The sequence below is a fragment of the Carassius gibelio genome, chromosome B15, assembly GCF_023724105.1.
Source record: "Carassius gibelio isolate Cgi1373 ecotype wild population from Czech Republic chromosome B15, carGib1.2-hapl.c, whole genome shotgun sequence".
Classification (NCBI taxonomy): domain Eukaryota; kingdom Metazoa; phylum Chordata; class Actinopteri; order Cypriniformes; family Cyprinidae; genus Carassius; species Carassius gibelio.
Genome location: NC_068410.1, coordinates 22,905,149 through 22,927,704, shown reverse-complemented (window position 1 = coordinate 22,927,704; position 22,556 = coordinate 22,905,149). Strand labels below are relative to the sequence as shown.

The 22,556-nt window shown below is 37.9% G+C and overlaps 3 protein-coding genes across 9 annotated transcripts in view; 1 reads left to right on the top strand and 2 right to left on the bottom strand.

Moving 5' to 3' along the window:
- Positions 1-10,467, bottom strand: part of porb (P450 (cytochrome) oxidoreductase b) — a 31,236-nt gene extending 20,769 nt beyond the window's left edge. Inside the window, exons 1-2 of one of the 2 annotated variants that reach the window (XM_052577148.1) lie at positions 10,329-10,467; positions 5,642-5,819 (exon numbers count right to left, since the gene is read on the bottom strand). In XM_052577148.1, the coding sequence (XP_052433108.1) occupies positions 5,642-5,775 (134 nt within the window). In that variant the 5' untranslated portion in view covers positions 5,776-5,819; positions 10,329-10,467. Of the gene's footprint in view, positions 1-5,641; positions 5,820-10,190; positions 10,281-10,328 lie in introns of those variants that run through there. The other variant, XM_052577147.1, reaches the window with a different exon arrangement.
- Positions 10,468-10,652: 185 nt separating this feature from the next.
- Positions 10,653-16,546, top strand: sbds (SBDS ribosome maturation factor). Its single transcript, XM_052577184.1, has 6 exons — positions 10,653-10,815; positions 14,400-14,638; positions 15,297-15,426; positions 15,524-15,724; positions 15,800-15,964; positions 16,128-16,546. Exons 2-6 carry the CDS (start codon positions 14,511-14,513, stop codon positions 16,254-16,256), a joined length of 753 nt encoding a protein of 250 aa, XP_052433144.1. The 5' UTR covers positions 10,653-10,815; positions 14,400-14,510; the 3' UTR covers positions 16,257-16,546.
- Positions 16,547-18,637: 2,091 nt separating this feature from the next.
- dock10 (dedicator of cytokinesis 10) overlaps positions 18,638-22,556 on the bottom strand; it is a 111,837-nt gene continuing 107,918 nt past the window's right edge. For all 6 annotated transcript variants that reach the window (XM_052577137.1, XM_052577136.1, XM_052577139.1 and 3 more), the window contains 6 exons: positions 22,255-22,401; positions 21,949-22,159; positions 20,687-20,877; positions 20,482-20,582; positions 20,141-20,279; positions 18,638-19,112 (listed from right to left, as the gene is read on the bottom strand). In XM_052577137.1, the coding sequence (XP_052433097.1) occupies positions 19,065-19,112; positions 20,141-20,279; positions 20,482-20,582; positions 20,687-20,877; positions 21,949-22,159; positions 22,255-22,401 (837 nt within the window). In that variant the 3' untranslated portion in view covers positions 18,638-19,064. The remainder of the gene's footprint in view (positions 19,113-20,140; positions 20,280-20,481; positions 20,583-20,686; positions 20,878-21,948; positions 22,160-22,254; positions 22,402-22,556) is intronic.

The window sequence follows — 22,556 nt, the reverse complement described above, 5'->3', positions numbered from 1 at the left end:
GACACCATGGTATAATGAGCATACTCGCACCCTAAAGAGAGCAGCCCGAAAAATAGAGCGCAGCTGGAGGAAAACAAAACTAGAGGTATTTCGTATTGCCTGGCGGGAAAGTAACTTATCCTACAGAAAAGCATTAAAAACTGCTAGATACGATTACTTTACTTCTCTTTTAGAAGAAAACAAACATAACGCCAGGTATTTATTCAATACAGTGGCTAAATTAACAAAAAATAAAGTCTCAACAAGTGTTGACATTTCCCAACACCACAGCAGTAATGACTTTATGAACTACTTTACTTCTAAAATCGATACTATTAGAGATAAAATTGCAACCATTCAGCCGTCAGCTACAATATCACATCAGACAGTGCACTATAGACCCCCTGAGGAACAGTTCCACTCATTCTCTACTATAGGAGAGGAAGAATTGTATAAACTTGTTAAATCATCTAAACCAACAACATGTATGTTAGACCCTATACCATCTACGTACCTAAAAGAGGTGCTTCCAGAAGTCATAGGTCCTCTTCTGACTATTATTAATTCTTCATTGTCATTAGGATGTGTCCCCAAAACCTTAAAACTGGCTGTTTTTTAGCCTCGCATCAAAAAACCACAACTTGACCCCAAATAACTATTTAATTATAGACCAATCTCCCTTTTCTGTCCAAGATACTAGAAAAGGTGGTATCCTCACAATTATATTCCTTCTTAGAGAAAAATGGTATATGTGAGGATTTCCAGTCAGGATTTATAATAATAATAATAATAATTTGTTACATTTATATAGCGCTTTTCTAGATACTCAAAGCGCCTTACATTGTCAGGGGGTATCTCCTCATCCACCACCAGTGTGCAGCATCCACCTGGATGATGCGACGGCAGCCATATTGCGCCAGAACGCCCACCACACACCAGCTTACTGATGGAGAGGAGACAGAGTGATGAAGCCAATCAGCAGATATGGGGATTGTTAGGAGGCCATGATGGTCAGAGGCCAATAGGCGAATTTAGCCAGGATGCCGAGGTCACACCTCTACTCTTTTCGAAAGACATCCTGGGATTTTTAATGACCACAGAGAGTCAGGACCTCGGTTTAACGTCTCATCCGAAGGACGGTGCTTGTTGACAGTATAGTGTCCCCATCACTACACTGGGGCGCTAGGACCCACACAGACCACAGGGTGAGCACCCCCTGCTGGCCTCACTAGCACCTCTTCCAGCAGCAACCTAGTTTTCTCAGAGGTCTCCCATCCAGGTACTGACCAGGCTCAGCCCTGCTTAGCTTCAGTGGGAAACCGGTCTTGGGCTCCAGGGTGATATGGCTGCCGGCTGACCGTATCATATTACTGAGACTGCGCTCCTTAGAGTTACAAATGATCTGCTCTTATCATCTGATCGTGGGTGTATCTCTCTATTAGTTTTATTGGATCTTAGTGCTCCGTTTGACACAATTAAACACAGCATTCTTTTGCATAGACTTGAACACTTTGTTGGCATCAGTGGAAGTGCATTAGCATGGTTTAAATCGTACTTATATGACCGTCATCAGTTCGTAGCAGTGAATGAAGATGTATCATATCGATCACAAGTGCAGTATGGAGTACCTCAAGGCTCAGTACTAGGGCCGCTACTCTTCACGCTTTATATGTTACCCTTGGGAGATATCATCAGGAAACATGGTGTTCACTTTCTCTGTTATGCTGATGATACTCAGCTCTATATTTCTTCACGGCCCGGTGAAACACACCTATTTGAAAAACTAACAGAATGCATAGTTGATATAAAAAACTGGATGACGAGTAATTTCTTACTGCTAAATTCTGAAAAAACAGAAGTGTTAATTATAGGACCAAAAAACTTTGCATGTAATAACCTGGAACACGGTCTAAGACTTGATGGTTGCCCTGTCAATTCTTCGTCATCAGTTAGGAACCTAGGTGTGCTACTTGATCGCAATCTTTCCTTAGAAAGCCACGTTTCTAGCATTTGTAAAACTGCATTTTTCCATCTCAAAAATATATTTAAATTACGGCCTATGCTCTCAATGTCAAATGCAGAAATGCTAACCATGCGTTCATGACCTCAAGGTTAGATTATTGTAATGCTTTATTGGGTGGTTGTTCTGCACGCTTGGTAAACAAACTACAGCTAGTCCAAAATGCAGCAGCAAGAGTTCTTACTAGAACCAGGAAGTATGACCATATTAGCCCGGTCCTGTCCACACTGCACTGGCTCCCTATCAAACATCATATAGATTTTAAAATATTGCTTATTACTTATAAAGCCCTGAATGGTTTAGCACCTCAGTATTTGAATGAGCTCCTTTTACATTATAATCCTCTACGTCCGCTACGTTCTCAAAACTCAGGCAATTTGATAATACCTAGAATATCAAAATCAACTGCGGGCGGCAGATCCTTTTCCTATTTGGCTCCTAAACTCTGGAATAAACTACCTAACATTGTTCGGGAGGCAGACACACTCTTGCAGTTTAAATCTAGATTAAAGACCCATCTCTTTAACCTGGCATACACATAACATACTAATACTCTTTTAATATCCAAATCCGTTAAAGGATTTTTAGGCTGCATTAATTAGGTAAACTGGAACCGGAACACTTCACATAACACCGTACTTTCCACATCATTAGAAGAATGGCATCTACGCTAATATTTGTCTGTTTCTCTCTTATTCCGAGGTCACCGTGGCCACCAGATCCAGTCTGTATCCAGATCAGAGGGTCACTGCAGTCACCCGGATCCAGTACGTATCCAGACCAGATGGTGGATCAGCACCTAGAAAGGACCTCTACTGCCCTGAAAGACAGCGGAGACCAGGACAACTAGAGCCCCAGATACAGATCCCCTGTAAAGACCTTGTCTCAGAGGAGCACCAGGACAAGACCACAGGAAACAGATGATTCTTCTGCACATTTCTGACTTTGCTGCAGTCTGGAATTGAACTACTGGTTTCGTCTGGTCAGAGGAGAACTGACCCCAACTGAGCCAAGGTTTTTTTCTCCATTCTGTCACCGATGGAGTTTCGGTTCCTTGCCGCTGTCGCCTCTGGCTTGCTTAGTTGGGGTCACTTCATCTACAGAGATATCATTGACTTGATTGCAATTAAATGCACAGAAACTATTTAACTGAACAGAGATGATATCACTGAATTCAATGATGAACTGCCTTTAACTATCATTTTGCATTATTGAGACACTGTTTTCCAAATGAATGTTGTTCAGTTGCTTTGACAATGTATTCTGTTTAAAGCGCTATATAAATAAAGGTGACTTGACTTGAGAAGGGAAACTGACTTTCTGTGTTCATAAAACAATTTGTGATATTCACAGTATTCACTTATTCTACATCATCAGCAAAGATGATTAAGACATCGCTAAAACTCGCTGTATAAATCCCTACAATACATTCACCATTGCATAAAGTTTATAAAGGAGACAGTGTATTTTTGAGTTCTTATGGAGTTCCTTAGATAAAAATAATAATAATAATCCAGATATAAATTTATTCATTAACTTTGACATGAGTAGAGGCGATCGCTCCAGCTGGCTGTGCTTATGCTATCATTCTGTCAATATTACAATAATACAATAAGTGCAATTTGAGGTTAAATTTCACTATTTTGGCTTTTCTCTCGATTAAAAAAAAAAAAACATTTAAACCTAAATAACAAAAAATTAAGCTATTTGTAACATTTGACAAACAGAGTCACAAAACTGAAACATCTGAAGAGCAAGATTCAAAATGCTGGCAATCCCACTAATGTTGTATGTTACAAATAATTGTAGAAGTACTAGAAAAAAAGCTAGTAGTGTTGATTCACACATGCATTTGTGCTACTTCTACCATGACACATCTAATGTCAACAAACAAGAGAGTGGACCGTGTTAGTGTGACAGCGAAACTGACACTGAAAACACCACAGATAAGTGTTGTTTATGCACGCAGACCGCGAAGATCTGCAAAACTGATAAGATCACACAACCTTTCAGTGCATCCAAGAGCAACTTTAACTGCACTGATCCACAACCGTCAAACAGAGGTTACTTCTCTCAATATACAATGACAACTTGCACAAACGTAGATTCAGTATCCATCAAAATGAATAAAAACGGATAAATACAAACTCCGAGCAAGACACAAACCTTTCTCCTGTATCCAACTCATCGTGCAATACACGGCTGAAACCTTTGAGCTTTCTGAATTTACATTTCCTTCAGCCTGAGGCATAATTCATTTCACCTTCATCGATGAAGAGCTTTTGCATTTACCAAAAATATTACTTTTTTTGTAATAAACAGATGAGTAAATGACTTGGTTACTTTTTATGCAAAGTAATGTAATTAGTTACTTTTTAAGGAAGTTATGGAATACTGTAATGTAAGAGTCTTTGTTTGGAAGTCGCTTTGTATAAAAGTGTCTGCTAAATGACTAAATGTAAATGACATTTATGTAATTAATTGTTCTAGTCCTATTTCACTCGGTCCGTGTCTGAAAGCAGGTGATATATGACGAGAGATCACTGAAACGCAGCGTATCCTTCACTGATGACGCTCTCTGGTTTCTCTCACTAACAGCTCAGGAGGGACTGTGATGTCTGGCATTGAGTAAGACCTTCGCCAGCGACACCGTTCAAGGATATATGAGCAATAAACATCCCCTGCAAAAACACACACTGAAGCCTTTCACCAGGAAGACTGCAACCATACGGACACTACAGAGGATGACAACATTTCTGCTCAGATGTGAAATACTTCTATTTCTGAGTTTATATAGGTAATTATATAGTTCACAAGAAATTATATTTTGAATCAAGAAAATTAAGCTTGCTGGGAAACGATTAATCGCGATTAATCGCATCCAAAATTAAAGTTTTTGTTTAAATAATGTGTGTACGGTGTATATTTATTATGTATATATAGACACACATATATACATACACACATACATATATATATATATATATATATATATATATATATTATAATTACATGTTAGCATGTATCTATTTATATTCATATAGTTTATATTATATATAAATATATTAAATGTATAAAAATAAATTATTTGTATATACATACACACACACACACACATATATTTATGTATACATATTAAACATACATAGTACACACACATAATATGTACACAACAACTTATGTTGGATGCGATTAATCATTACTCAACACTAAAAATAAACAGATTACTTCTTCATAAATAAACTTCTCATACATGTAACACCAAACTTTTCATTACATTTTTTTCCATGGTGGACAAAAAAAAATCATTATTATTATTGTGAGAGTGACAGCAATTAATAATTATAATAAAACAATTATCCTGTATGAACTGCGCTGTGTTTTTTCAGCATAATAATATTTATTCATAGTGTATCATCTTAAAATTATCATTGCAGTCAATTTACACAAAAAAATAATAATAATAATAATTAAGCGGCATTTCCTTTATAAAAAAATATGATGAAACATACAATCTTTACATTTTGGGGTGCAATATGACCCAGAGTTGGAGTCACACAGATGACACAATTAAAGCTAAAAGGTGAATCTGTTTCCAGTTTTTCCTCCTCATTTATGAGAAAGCGGTTTGGAGGTACTCACGTAGACTCTAGTTTTTTGAACTCCGGGATGGGCTCGGCTTTTTTGCGGAAAACCATCCAGTAGACGATCAGGCCAGCGATGAGAGAGAAGAGGAACAGGTCCAGGTTACTGAGGAAGGGCTCGTCCTCATCCATCGCAGGATCCTTCTGTGAGTCTGCCACCGATACGAGGAGCGCCGCTAACAGAGAGAGAGGATCAGCAGAGAACATGTGTGCGGCATCTCATCACCATGCATGAGCTTAGGGCTGGAAGATACATCAATAACCAGAATTATCATAGAATAGAGTTTTTCTGGAGAAAACAAGTTTGATAAATGTTGGATATAATGTTTATGCACCAAAAACAGAACGAAAAAGCACCATGGTAATGCCAACCACTGCATTTTAACCATCATGGAACTATCAAAGATATGTGAACGAAACCGCAGACGAGCTGAAAGAGACGCAAGGTCACTTCCTGCCAGCAGGGGGCGCTTATGAACAGCAAGAATACAGAGCTTCCTGAGTTACCGCTGTAAGTAAACCAGAGCTGCGCTAATGAACCACTGATCTATAACAGCGCCCTCCGGAGGTCGAATCCTCTGTAAAGTGCGTAGACGAAGTGTCCTCAACCTTGAACTAAACGAGACGGTGTCATGAGAAATCGAGTCCGCCCGAGAAATCGAGTCCGCTTAGGACCCCGAGTGATCCCATTGGCTCAACGAACATTTAATGGGTATTATTTTTTAGCGCCTGATTACAATTCCTACTAAATCGCCATTTATGTACTTTAAATTACATCTTTCATAGGCTAGTATATAGCCGACGAGCTATATGTTGTGAAATCAAACATTTCTCGGTTTTTTTTTTTTTTTGTTACTCGAGTATCAGTATAGCGTACAGCTTACTCGATGTGTGTGTGAATTTATATTGTTAATCTAAATGATATAATATCGCAATTGCTTGTGCAGAACCGTGTTATTGTTGTATTATATACAGATATATTATTATTTTATGTAAAACGAATGTCATATTAATTTTACATGAAGTACGTCAGTATGCCTATTATATTTATATAGTGATACAAGGTATTTTTCCAGTTTGCGGAAGCATTGGAATGCAAGCTTGTATGTCTTTTAAATTCTCTGTGTGTATTTTCCTCTTCATTCTTTCTTCTTTTCATATGGACCATGGGTCTGAAATAAAGAGTAATAATAATAATAATATACCATTTAGTATAGTAAGTGAATAATGGTTGTTTGTGCACTGAAAGTAACTAAAAATACAGCTAGATAGTTTATATAGATAGCAATAATTGCTATATAATTATAACTTGCAATTATAATATAATGATTCTACTGTTGTTGTTTTTGTTTTTTACATATAAATGTTCAAGCAATATGCACACTATCAATGTAAGACATTTAAATATTTTTATATTTTTCTTTACCACAGAAGCCCTGTCCCGAGACGCTCTCGAGTTACGTTGAGACTGATGATTCCCCAATCTTCCACAATGGACTTCACATAGGATGAACTGTTTCCAGTTTCAGCAAAAAAGCAAGAATTTATGAATGGATGACTGCACCTTAGCACTCTTCACTGCCACTGCATGCCTCACCTGGGCCACAGAGAAAACAATGTTGCTGCCTGTACATGGCACAATTAACCTCTACCCTTACAGCTGAATCAATGCAGTAACACTGTTAACTACCAATGATATTGTACCAAATGTTCAGACTGAATATACAGAGGAGAACTGGTCCCCAGTGTTTTTGGTTAGTTTGATTTCTCCAAAGGTTTTTTTACTCCAGTATCGACATCTTACAGATTTTTCTTTATTAACCACGGTTGCCTTTGGCTTGCTTGCTGTATGTATGATGACTAATGCATTTAGCACCAACTATTAAAACAGTCAGGGTGTTTTTGACCATATAGACACAACAGTTTGTCTTTCTGTAAAGATTCTTTGAAAATGTTATGCATTTTGAAAAATGTATAAATGTCTTACATTGATAGTGTTCATATTGCTTGAACATTTATATGTAAAAAGAAAATGTGTAAAATTACATTATAATTGCAACTTATAATTAACAATTATAAACTAGCTGTATTTTTAGTTACTTTCAGTGCACAAACAGCCATTATTCACTTACAATTACTGATTTGTAATAGTACACATAACTGTTGTACTATTTTATGTACTGTGTTATATGAGTTAAAGTCAATTACAATTGTAATTTCTGTCATCATAATGAATTTATGTAGTGTGATAATTGCTGTATGATTTTCTTTGAAAACAATAGTTTCTTAAATAATATACAATCAGCAATTGCAATACATGAACTGCTTGTAAGCAAAACCATATATAACAACATAAGTACTTATTACAATATTGAAAATAATGTAAAAAATTACATGAATTAGGTAGTAAGTCAAAATAAATAATCAAAGTGTGTGTGTGTGAGTATTTATATATATATATATATATATATATATATATATATATATATATATATATATATATATATATAATATTGTACGTAGGTTTGTTTCTACTATCCCACAATCTTTTGAATTTGTGGGCTAAACGTGTTTTATTCATCACAACTGAATTATTATTATTATTATTTTAGGACTGGAAAATATATTCAAAAGCTGTGCTGAGGCGTTCTAGTAGTAACCGAATATTAAAACTAATTACAATGCATTATTTATGAGATGTTACTAGTTTTATGACATTTAAAAAAACATTTTGATCGATTACATTCTGTATGTTGCTTTTATTAAATTATTTTAGCTTGAAACAACAAGCTACCGCAGCTCCGATTAGCCATACAAGTTATCGCGATAACAACTTTTGATCAGGCATTTAAAACAGCTACCGCCTTGGTCCTAAGCGGACTCGATTTCGCGGGGGGACTGGATTTCTCACCACAACGGCCTTCGTAGGATGGGCGGAAAAGGAAACAGGAAGCATCACGTTGATATGCAAACACATATAGAGCATCGTTGCGCTCTCACACTACTTCAAATTATTTGAAGTAAATATTTATTTGTTTTGTGAAAGACTACGTTTTGCTAATTTTGACTAATTTTGCAGCTGAATAAAGAATGTGACTTATAAACACAGGACTACGACAATATATGGGTTATCCGAGTTCTTATTATTTTATACTAAAATAAAGTATATTTATAGCGCAATGCTGTTATCACTGCTTTGAATACTACGAAATGTGTGTTTGCGACATGATCGAACTGAACGGCCCAACGTGAAATACCCCGACAGCTACAACTATGTCCTTAAACGCTTGTTTTTTGGGGTCGACAGCTTATAAAAAAATAATTTAAAAAAAAAACGCAGTTTTGTGTTTGTTTGTTTTTTTAGCTTATTTGCTGTACACATACATAGCAGCTTTTATACATTTATAATTTATTTTTTTATAAGACAAATGACTAAGAAGTTGTTTCTCGTAATACAAAGTCAATGGAGAGCGTCGGATTGGTCCGTGAGGTCTATGAACAATCAGTTAAAAACTGATTTTTTTGTAAACTCAATGTTACAAAAATGATCATGTTTCTGGGAAGTTGTTATACACGGAGCAAAGTCAGTCAGTTTTGGTCCAATGCAATGATATTATCTATGCTTCTCTGTGAAAACAAACTCCTGGACAGGTCAGAATGACTGGAACACATCACGAGGAGTCAAATGTCAAAACAGCAAGCAAATTGAGATGAAATTTACATCTAACCTTTTTATCACCCATTCTCAAACAATAGCACGATTATCTCACAGCTTTGCTTCGAGCAATGCCATGTTCAGCCTCCAAAGTCCACATCACCTCCAGAGCAACTCACCTGCGTGTCCTCCACCCTAATAATCAGTGGGAACTCCTTTAATTAATGAATGAGAGTCACAAAAACATCACAAGTAATCCACACCCCTCCGGTCCATCAGTGAAATCATGACACATGAAACATTTGGGAAGCATGCATTTGACAAATCTATTCAAGAGGAGTGGTGAATCTGCTTGGTCAGCATCAGAGAACATGACCCAGCTCAAAATCACTAGATCACAGTCAACCAGCCCAAAACTGCCGTCAACACACACCAACCAACATAAAGGGTTAACCTCAAGGTTTCTTTGCACATATTTATTTATTTTTTTTTTTTTACAGGTAATTACTTATTGTATTTAAGTATATTAATAGCATTTTTAAGCAAAAATCTCAACTTAATTCAGGAGCAATGTGAAATTGTACCAAAGGTAAAGGAGATTCACTTTTTCCCCTTTTACACTTAAAACACGACAGTGAAGAACAAATTATAGACACTTTTAATGTCTATGAATTACTAAACTACAAAGTGTATTTATTTATAAACGTAAAAAAGGTGAATTATAATTAGAAAATCTGTATGCATGTTCTAAAATGTTGATGAAACACTTAAACTCTAGAGTCTAGACTGTGTTATTAACTCTCACATGAAACACACTGACTGTTTCTGCAGTGTGAGGTCTTTTTGTTGACTTATTTCTATACAACTGAAGAACAAACCAGGAACTACTAACCCACTGCAAATCTTAGCGGCATCTAAATGCAGAAGTTATTATTAACGAGCAATATATGATAAACGCAAGTTGACTGCTATGTAGATCACATCTCTTTAAGATGGTTTTAAGACGGGAAAGTTTAAGAGAAGTTCTTACCTGCTCACTTGAGCACTGACGAGCGATGCACGCGACGCGGAAACCCCTCGTCATACTCGCTGGACTGATCCATTCCGCCGAGGGGGGACACGGGCGATATCTGTGCACTTATGCATATATACGTGTGTAAACACAGTCATATGTGTCTGTAGTGTTTGTTAGTCGTAGTTTCACATATGCAGCAGTGTGTCTATATTTCGTGTTGTGGTAATATAAAGCAGAGTAAGGTTTAAATAAATTTAACTCCCCCCTGGTAACGCAGTAGACGCTTCTAATGGGAGGTTTTGTAATGTCGACAAACGCGACGTGAAATAATCAATTTCAAAGTGCAGCGGGTTAAAGGTGATGGTTATGCAATCAATTAAATGGCACAACGTGTCTTCTTCTCGTCCCTGAATCCGCGGTAGGCTTTCCTCTGTCATGCTGGAGGCTAGGTTACAAAAATAATGCAAAACGTTTCCATGTTTTCTTACTAATTCCCAACAAGGTGAGTATTAAGGCCAAGTTTAATCTCTCATCTAAAACCTTGGCACAAAATTAAAAGGTTTTACTGTTATGTTTGTTTGTTTAATTGCAAATGTGTAGTCTGATAGGTTTATAAGACACGTGTGTATTCTCACTTGTTTTCCCAAAAGGCCAGCTATGTGTAAATGCTCTACTTTTTTTTTTGTTGTTGTTGATAAATTAAGCATTTTTGATTATTTTACTTTTTGATTAGTCAACCTAACTAATCAAAGAACTTCTGATCAAACTGAGCAGATAGGGATTACAGGTTTAATATAGGATTATTTCAGTATCCATTCAAAAACATAAGATTTTAGTTTAATCTTATCATAGCTGTTATATCTAGAATCTCGCTGAAAGTGGTTCTCTTATTATTATACTAAAATGTATTCTGAATTCTAAAATATTAGTTACTTTTTATGGAAATACATTAACAAGCAATGCATTACTTTTTTTTTTCTTTTTTTTTTTCTTTTTTTAATCAGGTCTTTGCTCGCTTGGTTTTTTTAAGATGAAAAAGATCTATTCTGTTTTGACACCAAAAGCAAAATGAATACGATCAGGCTGAAGGAAATGTAAATGTTCAGTAGCAGGCAAAGTTCAAATAAACCGTTCAGCTGTCTTGCTAATATAGATTGCATGAAGAACAGGATGCAGAAAAACATTCTGAGTTTGCATTGCACTGTTTTTATTCATTTTGAGGAATACTGGATCTGTTTTTGTGCAAGCGAGATAAGTAAATACATGTTCACATATAGTCTAGAACTAACATCATGTTAACACACAACGCTCTGCACTTCCCTCCGATTTCTCTCAACATGTGAATGGGTGACCTGTCGATCAATAAAAGGGAAAACAAAGTAACTAGTGTTACTCCGTAAGTAACTCCAATATTTTCTTGTAAATTAAAAAGTAATTCCACTCCATTTTGCGTTTACATGGTCAGTTTGTGTGTAATCGTATGTTTCTGAAGTCCTGAAATGTATGTTTCTGACTAACTTCCACATTTGTTGTTACATACTGAGAAATCAGTTTTAAAGGGGTCATGTGATGTTGATAAAAATAACATTATTTTGTTTATTTGTTGTAATGCAAGGTGTTTATGCAGTTTAAGGTTCAAAAAGCACATACTGCACGTTATTGTTTCTCCTCCATGCCCTGCTTTCCGAAATGTGTCGATTTTTACAAAGCTCATCGGTCTGAAAAGCGAGGTGTACTCTGATTGGCCAGCTATCCAGTGTGTTGTGATTGGCCAAATGCCTCAAGTGTGTGACGGAAAATTTACGTCCATAACATACTGTGGTGCTGCCTGTGTCCCTGCACAATGAGACAAAAAAAAACTATAAAACCCATTACAAACAAGACATTTGTAGCATCCAGTGGGAACATAATTATGGATTACAATGACTTGTACTGTCTTGTTACACGTTGTGCATCGCACCACATAAACCTAAAACCATGTCTGCATTTGTGATTGGAGAAACGACAATCAACAAGCACTACTCTGCACTCCTCAAAACTCGAGTTTGAATCATCAGTGACAAATTATTTAGATATGTAAACGTACTTAAAGTCAGAACAGTCTGCGTTGTAGTCTTCTCTCCCAGGATCAGGAAACAGTCCTCCACAAAATGTTATCTGACTCCGCCCCAGCCAGTTTCCTCTAAACAGCAGCAGATCCTTGCCTCCACTTCCCAGGTATCTGGTGAAGTGGATATGGAAACTATATGGCACGTGCTGCACCGCTGAGAGTTCGGTGTGTGGGCATAGGGTTGTTGTCTCATAGGGTATCAAAATGGCATATTAGCAGGTTTATGAGGGCCATCCATCTCTTCTCTTTTCACCGTGAATCTCCACTGAGTGACTCTGGATAACTCCATGGACTCGATGAGGTTGATGGGGCCTTGGAGGATTGTCACATTTTTTTCAGAATTTAGTAGGATGTTACTCTTCATCCAATTTGTAATATCAGCTCTACATCCCATTAGATTTGTGAATTGTTCAAATAAATGTGGAGTTGAGTATTGTCAGCATAGCAGTAAAAACTAACACGTTTTCTAATGCTATCTCAAAATGCGTCTAGCATGTACATTGTGAAAAGCAATGGTCCCAGTACTGAGCCCTGTGGCACTCCATACTAAACTTGTGAGAAATATGACACCTCTTAATTTCCTGTTACAGTGATAATGGTCAGAGTAGTATGATTTGAACCATGCCAATGCAATTCCACTAATGTCAACCCATTTTCCATGCAAATCTAAAATAATGTTGTGGTCGATAATATGAAAGGCAATGTCCAGTCTTGGATAACTTTGCTCTATTTTGGCCTGTTGACCTGTCGGCTCTGCCTTGGCTTCTCCCACCTTCAGCTCAGAATTATAACTCCTGTTTAACTACTACAGGTATAGATGCCTCAGATCCAGAAGTTCTGGCCGGGGTAAGGCTGCTTTTGGTGGTTTCATGAGCGCTGAATGGCTGCTGAAGTCCTTGAAGCTCACATCTCTGAGAACGTCGAGGCACATTTTCAAGTAGATGTTATTTTCATTAGCTAAGTGCATATTTGAAGTCTAAACAACTACATTCTCACCTAAAACAGTCTTAAAACTACAAAACAATATTTGGAACAAGGAACACATGATAATGAATAATACGGAAACATCATGACATTTTATTCATCATGACATCATTGAGAAATTACTTATTTCCAGGAGTCTGTCTTCAGCATTCATTAAAAGTTTAATGACCTTTTAAGACCTTTGTATTGTCTATTCAGTTACACATCTTGATGTTTATTACTGACGACATTTGTTTATTTATTTGGTTTGTAGTAATTAGCATGTGTAATTGATTAAAAAAGACAAAATGTAAAAAAAAAAAAAAAAAAGTACTTTGTTAAACTAGCTGCACAATAGTTCAATCACTTACATTGCCCATTCACCTGAAAACCTCAGGCCTCTAAACAGCTCAGATAATTAATATTATTACATAAACTGGAATTTATTTTGAAAATGTAAACCGTTGCATTTTAGGCTGGACATACAGAAATATCTTTGAACATTTTCAAAACGATATGTTATTTGTGAATTTTCATACACGCGCCACCTAGTGGCTCCAGATATCTCAGGACCCCAGTTTATTGTGACACCAGCGGGCAAAGGATTCTGATTGGTCTTTAAGCATTAAGCACTCTGTTAATTCTCACTGTGTCTGATTTAGTTTTATATAGGTAAGATGTCTGATGTTTATCGGTGGATCTATGCAAAGTACCAAGGGCCTCTGTTGGATTATACAGCCTCACTACATCTGTTTGCTTTAATACAATCTAAAGGGACTTTGAGAGGAGTTGTGCTCTGCTGCTGATGACTACAGACTGCTTTGCATTGAGCTGAAATACATTGCATTACATTCCCTCTTTTAACATCTTATTTGTTTCAATGTATATTGATCATTTACATGCTCTTATTTCATGCATGGTAATGGGGTCTCTAATAGGCACATTTTGTGTGTATAAAAATCGCTTACAATGGCACAACGTTTTGTATTTATGTTCTGATGTCGTTCCTCCAGTCCTCCAGGGGGCGCTGCGGCGGGGAGGCGCGGTTAATGATCGCCAGGGAGTGACGGGAAGAAACTACAGTCTGGATAAACGCAGTAGCGAGAGTCTAAAGCGTGTCAAAGATGTCGATATTCACACCTACTAACCAGATCAGGTTAACTAATGTTGCCGTCGTGAGGATGAAGAAAGGAGGGAAGAGGTTTGAAATCGCCTGTTATAAGAACAAAGTGATGAGCTGGAGATCTGGAGCGTGAGTGTTGTTGTTAAACCTGTTCAATTAGCGATAACTTACAGAGCTAGCTGTACTTGTTTGTGTTTATACTAGTGTTACAGAGTCAAATGTGTGTGATTATGTAATTTTTTTTGAGGGTGATCACATACAGTTGTCAACTAAGACCCTTTTTCAGTGATCAAATTAAGAGTTTATTTGACTTAATATGATAGCGTTATTTGATTTATAAATAGCAAGTTTCAACTCACAAAGCTGTAGTTCCCCCTAGAAATCAAAATGTGCTCGCCCTTAGTTCATCCGTGATGTAGATGATTTTGTTTCTTCATAAGGATTGGAGAAATGAAGCACTGCTTCAGTGTCTTAACAGTGGAAGTGAATGGGTGCCGTCAGAATGAGAGTCCAAACAGCTGATAAACACATCACAATAATCCACAGCACTCCAGTCCAACATTTAACATCTGGGGAAGACAAAATGTGTGTTTGTAATAAAAAAACAGAAAAAGCATTCTGACGGCACCCATTCACTGCAGATAATCTATTGGTGAGCAAGTGATGCAATGCTACATTCCTCCAAATGGAAATTTCATGATCACTTTGTTGGACAACTTATCATTTTCTTAACTGACATTGATGTAATGTTCACAAATTGACTGTATTTAGTTTGTTGTTGTTTTAGGGAGAAGGATCTTGATGAAGTCCTGCAAACAAACTCAGTGTTTGTCAATGTGTCCAAGGGTCAAGTGGCCAAGAAGGACGACCTGTCCAGCGCTTTCGGCACAGAAGACCTGACAGAAATATGCAAACAGGTCAATCTGCTGTTGCACACCGCTGCTTTATGTCTTATTTCATGTTCAAGTGTTGAAAAATGAAAAGTAACGTTGGGTGGTTTTGATCTGTGTGCAGATTTTAGCTAAAGGAGAGCTGCAGGTGTCAGACAAGGAGCGCCAGAGTCAGCTGGAGCAGATGTTTCGTGACATCGCCACTATCGTGGCAGAGAAGTGTGTGAACCCCGAGACCAAGCGGCCCTACACCGTGAGTCTGATCGAGAGAGCCATGAAGGACATCCACTTCTCTGTGAAGGCCAACAAGAGCACCAAACAGCAGGTGAGCGGAGCGATGAGGTGAGGATCTGCGTGTCCCAGACCAGCTCTCTGTGGCTAACGCTGTCCGTCTGCGCAGGCGCTCGAGGTCATCAAGCAGCTGCAGCAGTCCATCCAGATCCAGAGAGCTCACATGCGGCTGCGCTTCGTCCTGCCGGCCAGAGACGGCAAGAGACTGAAGGAGAAGCTCAAGCCCTTGATCAAGACCGTAGAGAGCGAGGACTTCGACGAGCAGCTGGAGATGGTCAGACCTTTCATTAGATCTGTTCGGTTAATACAGTGCTTCTGCTGTGTGAAATGCATATAAGAAGTTGTTGATATGTTTCAAATAAGTCACACGCACACAAATGCTTGGCGGTTTGGTGAGCAGCAGAGGCTTCAGTAAGAGTGTGTTGTGTGTTGTCCAGGTGTGTCTGATCGATCCGGGATGTTTCCGGGATGTGGATGAGCTGATCCGCTGCGAGACTAAAGGCAAGGGGACACTGGAGGTGCTCAGTCTCAAAGACGTGGAGGAAGGAGACGAGAAACTAGAATGAGCTCAAAGCAACACCTTCAGCTGCTGCAGACTCGCTTCACACGAAGAGTCACACCACGCTCTGAATATTAGCACCATATTCACAGCTTCAGGAACAATACGAAATCTGACAAACTGCTCTAATAATAAAAAAAACATGTCCCTAAATACTAAATGATGCTCCGTTGCAGCAATTCATTTTCTGTGAAAATTAAATTAACTTTATTTTAAAATAATAAATGTTAAAAGTGATATACAGTGAGATTTGTGTAAGAGTGCGTTGTTTGCCATCATTAAATATGTGCTCTTCGAGTAGTTTGTACTTGTGTTGTCTGTGTCACCGTCAGCTCACAGCTCTTCTGGTTTGGTGTTGGAGAATCGAAGCACCCTTGAAAACGTCTCAAGAACTTACTGTGGAAGCTACATCTTTCTCTAGAAGCTCAGCTCGACAGAAACCACAGGACTGCTCCTCAAACTCAGTAGACCGGAGCTCCCTCACACCAGAAACAACAACTATACACGTTTACCAGCTAGAGAGAAAATAACTGATGTCTGCATTCTGTTGGATTCGTCACAGAAGAAGAAGAAAAAAGTTAATTGTGACTTTTTATCTCACAATTCTGAGGAAAAAAATTCACACTTGTGAGATAAAAAGTCGAAATTAGCATGTTTTATTCAGTGGTGGAATATTACAGGCTTCCATAGATTATTATATAATACATAATACAAACTTTTGTACCCAGTGGTTTTTAATTTACACTATATATTATATATATATATATATATATATGTGTGTGTGTATATATAAATGATAAACTTTAATTTCACATTATGGTTGATTGCAAAAAAAAAAAAAAAAGGATAGATAATTAAGTCTATAAGTATCTATCAACAAATTGATAATAGTGCCGAAGTACTTAATTTCTAAGTAGAAATCTTGGCCAGCTGAAAAGTATAAACATGAAAAGTATGAGCATGTACAGCACTCAATACTTAGTTGTGCTCCTTTTGCCTGAATGACTGCAGCAATGCTTCGTGGCATGGAGTCGATCAGTCTGTGGCACTGCTCAGGTGTTATGAGAGACCAGGTTGCTCGGATAGTGGCCTTCAGCTCTTCTGCATTCTTGGGTCTAACACATCACATCTTCCTCTTCACAATAGATTTTCTATAGGGTTAAGGTCAGGTGAGTTTGCTGGCCAATTAAGAGCAGGGATACCATGGTCCTTAAACCAGGTACTGGTAGCTTTGGCACTGTGTGCAGGTGCAGAGTCCTGTTGGAAAATGAAATCTGCATCTCCATAAAGTTGGTCAGCAGCAGGAAACATGAAGTGGTCTTCCTGGTATACGGCTGTGTTGACCTTTGACCTCAGAAAACACAGTGGACCAACACCAGCAGATGACATGGCACCCCAAACCATCACTGACTGTGGAAACTTTACACTGGACCTCAAGCAACGTGGATTGTGTGCCTCTCCTCTCTTCCTTCAGACTCTGGGACCCATTTACAAAGGAAATGCTAAATTTACTTTCATCAGAGAACATAACTGTGGAGCACTCAGCAGCAGTCCAGTCCTTTCTGAAGCGAGATGCTTCTGACGCTGTCTGTTGTTCAAGAGTGTCTTGACACAAGGCATGCTACAGCTGAAACCCATGTCTTGCACACGTCTGTGTGTAGTGGTTCTTGAAGCACTGACTCCAGCTGCAGTGCACTATGAATCTGCCCCGCATTTTTGAATGGGTTTTGTTTCACAATCCTCTCCAGGGTGCGGTTATCTCTATTGCTTGTACACTTTTTTTTTTCTACCACATCTTTTCCTTCCCTTCACCTCTCTATTAATGTGCTTGAACACAGAGCTCTGTGAACAGCCAGCCTCTTTTTGTGTCTTGCCCTCCTTGTGCAAGGTGTCAATGGTCGTCTTCTGGACAACTGTCAAGTCAGCAGTCTTCACCATGATTGTGTAGCCTACAGAACTAGACTGATAGACCATTTAAAGGCCTTTGCAGTTAATTAGCTGATGAGAGGGTGGCACCAGGTGTCTTCAATATTGAACCTTTTCACAATATTCTAATTTTCTGAGATACTGAGTTTGGGATATTCCTTAGTTGTCCGTTATAATCATCAAAATTAAAATAAATAAACATTTCAAATATATCAGTCTGTGTGTAATGCATGAATATAATATACAAGTTTCACTTTTTTCATGGAATTAATGAAATAAATCAACTTTGTGATGATATTCTAATTATATGAGCAGCACCTGTTCTGTCAGTTCAGTGCACAGTTTGAGCTCAAAGGTTTTTTTAATATGTTTTGTATTTGTATTTTTTCTCATCAGTTTGTCTGTTCAGTTTTGGACATTAAAATGTTTATTCAGTCAAAGCGCTGCATTAAAACTGACACAAACAATCATATCATATTTTAATATATAAAAGAAATTTTATACTTATTTACAATTTACAGCAGTACATGTAATAACAGTAAAACACTGTCAATCATTAAAAAACGTATAAAATAGCAGATCTGTGTTTGTAAAAGGAAAGAGCTGGGACTGTTAGGAGCTTTACATTCACTAGAGATGAAATCCATGAAACATTGAAACACTGCAGTAAACCCTAGAAAATATCTGCTTAGTCAAACACAGCTGGAGTTAATTAAGCTCACTGCTTCTACAAACAACAGGGTTTAGAAGAAAACACCGCATCCTGCTTCATCCACACGTCAGGATCACTTTTCCTTTTAGGTTATTTCTGTTTCATTAAAATCTAAGTTTTTTTAGTCCCTCAGGTCGGAGAAGTCCTGGAGCCGTGTCTCTCAAACTCTCTCGCAGCTCAGAGGGCACTGTGTCGTTCTGTTCCTGGCTGTCTCGAGTACGGGATCTGCACAGAGAAGGAGACATACAGAGAAAACTAATTAGGATATTAAGTAAAGATCATGCTCCATGAAGATATTTTGTAAGTCTCCTACCACAAATATATGAAATATTAATTTTATGCATTGCTAAGAACATTATTTCAACAACTTTAAAGATGATTTTCTCAATATTTAGTTTTTTTTTTGCTCCCTCAGATTCCAGATTTTCAAATAGTTGTATCTCAGACAAATATTGTCCTCCGAACAAACCACACATCAAACCATAAATGAAATAAAAAAAATTTGGTAACATTTTTCTCAATAAATTCTTAATTTGCTGCTTATTAATAGTTAGTAAGGTAGTAGTTAGGTTTAGATATTGGGTAAGATTAGGGATGTAGAATAAGGTCAAGTACAGTAAAGCATTAATATGTTCTTAATTAGCACTAATACATAGCTAATAATCTAGTAATATGCATGCTAGTAAGCAACTAATAGGTGTTACCTATTCTAAAGTGTTACCATATTTTTTTGTGCTCTAGGGTTACATTTAACATGCATTTAACTGTTTCCTTACAAGTTTTTTTTTTAAGTTGCTAGCTAATGTTGTAATTTTTTATCATTTTAACAAAACTTTCATTTATAAGTAAATAAGTAAAAAAATAGATCTGAACCTTTGCTTTTGGACAAACAACAGCAACAAAAATATTTTATTCTAGCTTTATGCATTAAATAAATTCTTGAAAGTGGACTGGTTTACTAAAAAAAAAAAAAAAAAAAAGCAGCATTTTGAACAAAAAGTACAAAAAAAAAGGCTTTTATTTTAAAGACTATATTTGTACTATATTAGTTTTAGATGTGATGGTCAAAACACCCAGAGCTTCACAGCGCTGAAACACTTCCCGAGTCGACATTTGATTCAGTAAGTTTAGCCAGTTTTGATTTCTATTCTGTTTTATATCTGAGGATCATGTAATGTTCACATGCGCTCGCTCGCTGGCTTGTGTTTCACTCCAGAGATCCAGTCCTCTCTCTCTCTCAGATGTGCTCTGACCTGCTCGTTCATGATGGCCGAGAGCTCGCTCAGCATGTCTTTATAGTGAGCTTTCATCTCCTCCTGATACTCCAGCTGATCTTCTTTAATGAGACGCTCGTTCACCTTCAAGGCCTGACCACACGCGTCTGCAAACTGCCTGCAGGAACACACACAACACACACGGATCACAGACACTACAGTCCTGGGCAAATCACTCGGTACACGCCAGAAACTCTGAGCTTTGTTTAGCTGTCAGTGCATTTATAACATCATTAAAACATGATGATGCTTCGATAAACATTCTGATGCCAGTTATCATGGTGGCATTAAAATATGAACTGTGCGTGAGGAAAAGGTACCTGAAGATCTCTTTCAGGAGTTTGACTTGGTTGTCTGGGTACTTCTTGGCGTTCTTCTCCTCGAGGAAGGCTCGGGCGTAGGCCATGGGCCCAGCGTTTACCTACAACAACAAATACATTCCTGGAAATCAATCCCGAGATTTCATTTAGAAGTCATTTTCTCATTTCTCAGTAATGTTGATCAGGAGATGTGCTGCTCCCTCACCTTGACGCTGACGCTGCCCTGCAGTTTGAGCTGCAGCCGGATCATGTCCACCTCCTCCATCCCACACAGCTGATTGAGCTCGGACACCTTCCGGCTCATCTCCTCGATGGCCACCTCGATGGGGTTCATCTCCGTGCTCTGCTGCTCCACCACCTCGATGCGCTTCTTCAGGAAGGGGAAGCTGGAGCTGGCTGCAGAAGCACACACACAGCACAGATGGGAGTTACGGGACAGACAGTACTGGCCAGGCTTGCAAAGAAATAGATTTGCATCACGTTTTGTGGCCAGATATTCAGAACGGCCATTATTAGATCAGTGCTTCTGGCAATGTTCTCAACATATCCGTGCATGCATTAACAGCAGGCAGTCCAAACTGAACACGGGTGCCTGATGGATTTTACAGAACACAAGAGTGGTTTCATGAGCTGGAAAGGTGCAAGTTAAGGGTTTGCAATTAGAGAGGGGTGTATAATTCAGGCAGAAGCTCTAGAACAGTAACATCTCTAACTATGGAAGCCTGTTTCTGCCACAGGAGAAAAACAAATGATCTATAAAGCTATTTTATCTCACATTTCTGACTTTTTTCTTCTAGTGATTGTGCATTTATACCTCAAAATTATATATTTTGTTGTTGCAAATTGAGCTTTTTTTCTCAGAATAGCAAAAAAAAAATTTTTTTTTTGACATGCAAAGTCAGAATCACAAAATAAAAACTGAATTGTGACTCTTTTCCTTGCAATTTTAAGCTTACATCTCACAATTCTCACAAAACTGAATTTCTTTCTCTGAATGATTTTTTTTGTGTCCACTACAAAATTAAAATAAAAAGGTAATTACAACCTTAATTTTACTTTTTTCCTGTTATTCCTAGTTTATCTTACAAAATCCTATTATCTCATAAATCTCATAGATTTTTTATTTTTATTTTAGAGTTCTGACTTTCAAAAAGACATAATTTTGACACATAACGCCAGAATTGCAAGATGTAAACTCAGATTTTCCAGATATAAATTTGACATAAAATTATATAATCTGAGATTTTCCGGATATAATCTCACAATTCTCACTTTTTTCTCAGAACTTAGATTTTTCGTTTCCACTTCAGAATAAAATGATAAAGGTAACTTTATATCTGACAGTTCGGAGTTTATATCTATCGCAATTCTCATTTTCCCCTCATAGTTTAGAGCAGCATTAAACAGTTTTCACAAGATCAAAAGCTGGTGTCAGTGTTGACTGAATCTTATTCTGAAGCGTCTCACTGGTCAGGATGGTTTTTCTCTTGCACTGCTCCTCCACGTCTCCGTGTTTTTTCCCAGAAAGCGTGAAGGGCGTCTCGAAGACAAAGCGGCTGATGTTGTGATGGCGCTCAAAGTCGGTCTTCTTCTCCAGCTGTTCCTTCTCATTGAAATAAGGCACTACGTAGGTCACCTGGATGTAGGCGAATCTGGGGTCCAGGTCTTTAGGATTCACCTGCGAAAAACACACAGCAAACAACAGTCTTCCTAGATTTACTGATTCAGAATAAGAGACTGTTTATGGGTCAGAGAAGAGCCAGCAGGACAAACCTTGTTGGAGTCTTGGATCATCTTGACGTTGTCAGCGCCGAACTTGTCTGAGTAGAGTTTGAGGAGTCTTTGAGAAATCTCGGACAGTCCTGTGAGCTTGGGCTCTTTATAGATAAACTCCTTACTCTCCTCTTCCTCAAAGAAGCCCTGGTGAACACAACACTGCTCATGAACTACAGATCAGCAGTTTATGGAGCGTCTAGTGCAGAGCATCCACCTTAGTTTGCACGGAAGTAAGCTAGGTTTCTGGGAATGTGTGTCTGGTTTCAGGTTGCTCATATGTTCTCCTTTAAAATCTCTAT

Bases quoted from the DNA above. Each gene is read 5' to 3' on its own strand.
- sbds (XM_052577184.1), top strand. From the start codon at position 14,511: ATGTCGATATTCACACCTACTAACCAGATCAGGTTAACTAATGTTGCC. The intron at 14,639-15,296 runs GTGAGTGTTGTT...TTGTTGTTTTAG, and splicing joins ATGAGCTGGAGATCTGGAGC to GGAGAAGGATCTTGATGAAG. The intron at 15,725-15,799 runs GTGAGCGGAGCG...CCGTCTGCGCAG, and splicing joins ACAAGAGCACCAAACAGCAG to GCGCTCGAGGTCATCAAGCA.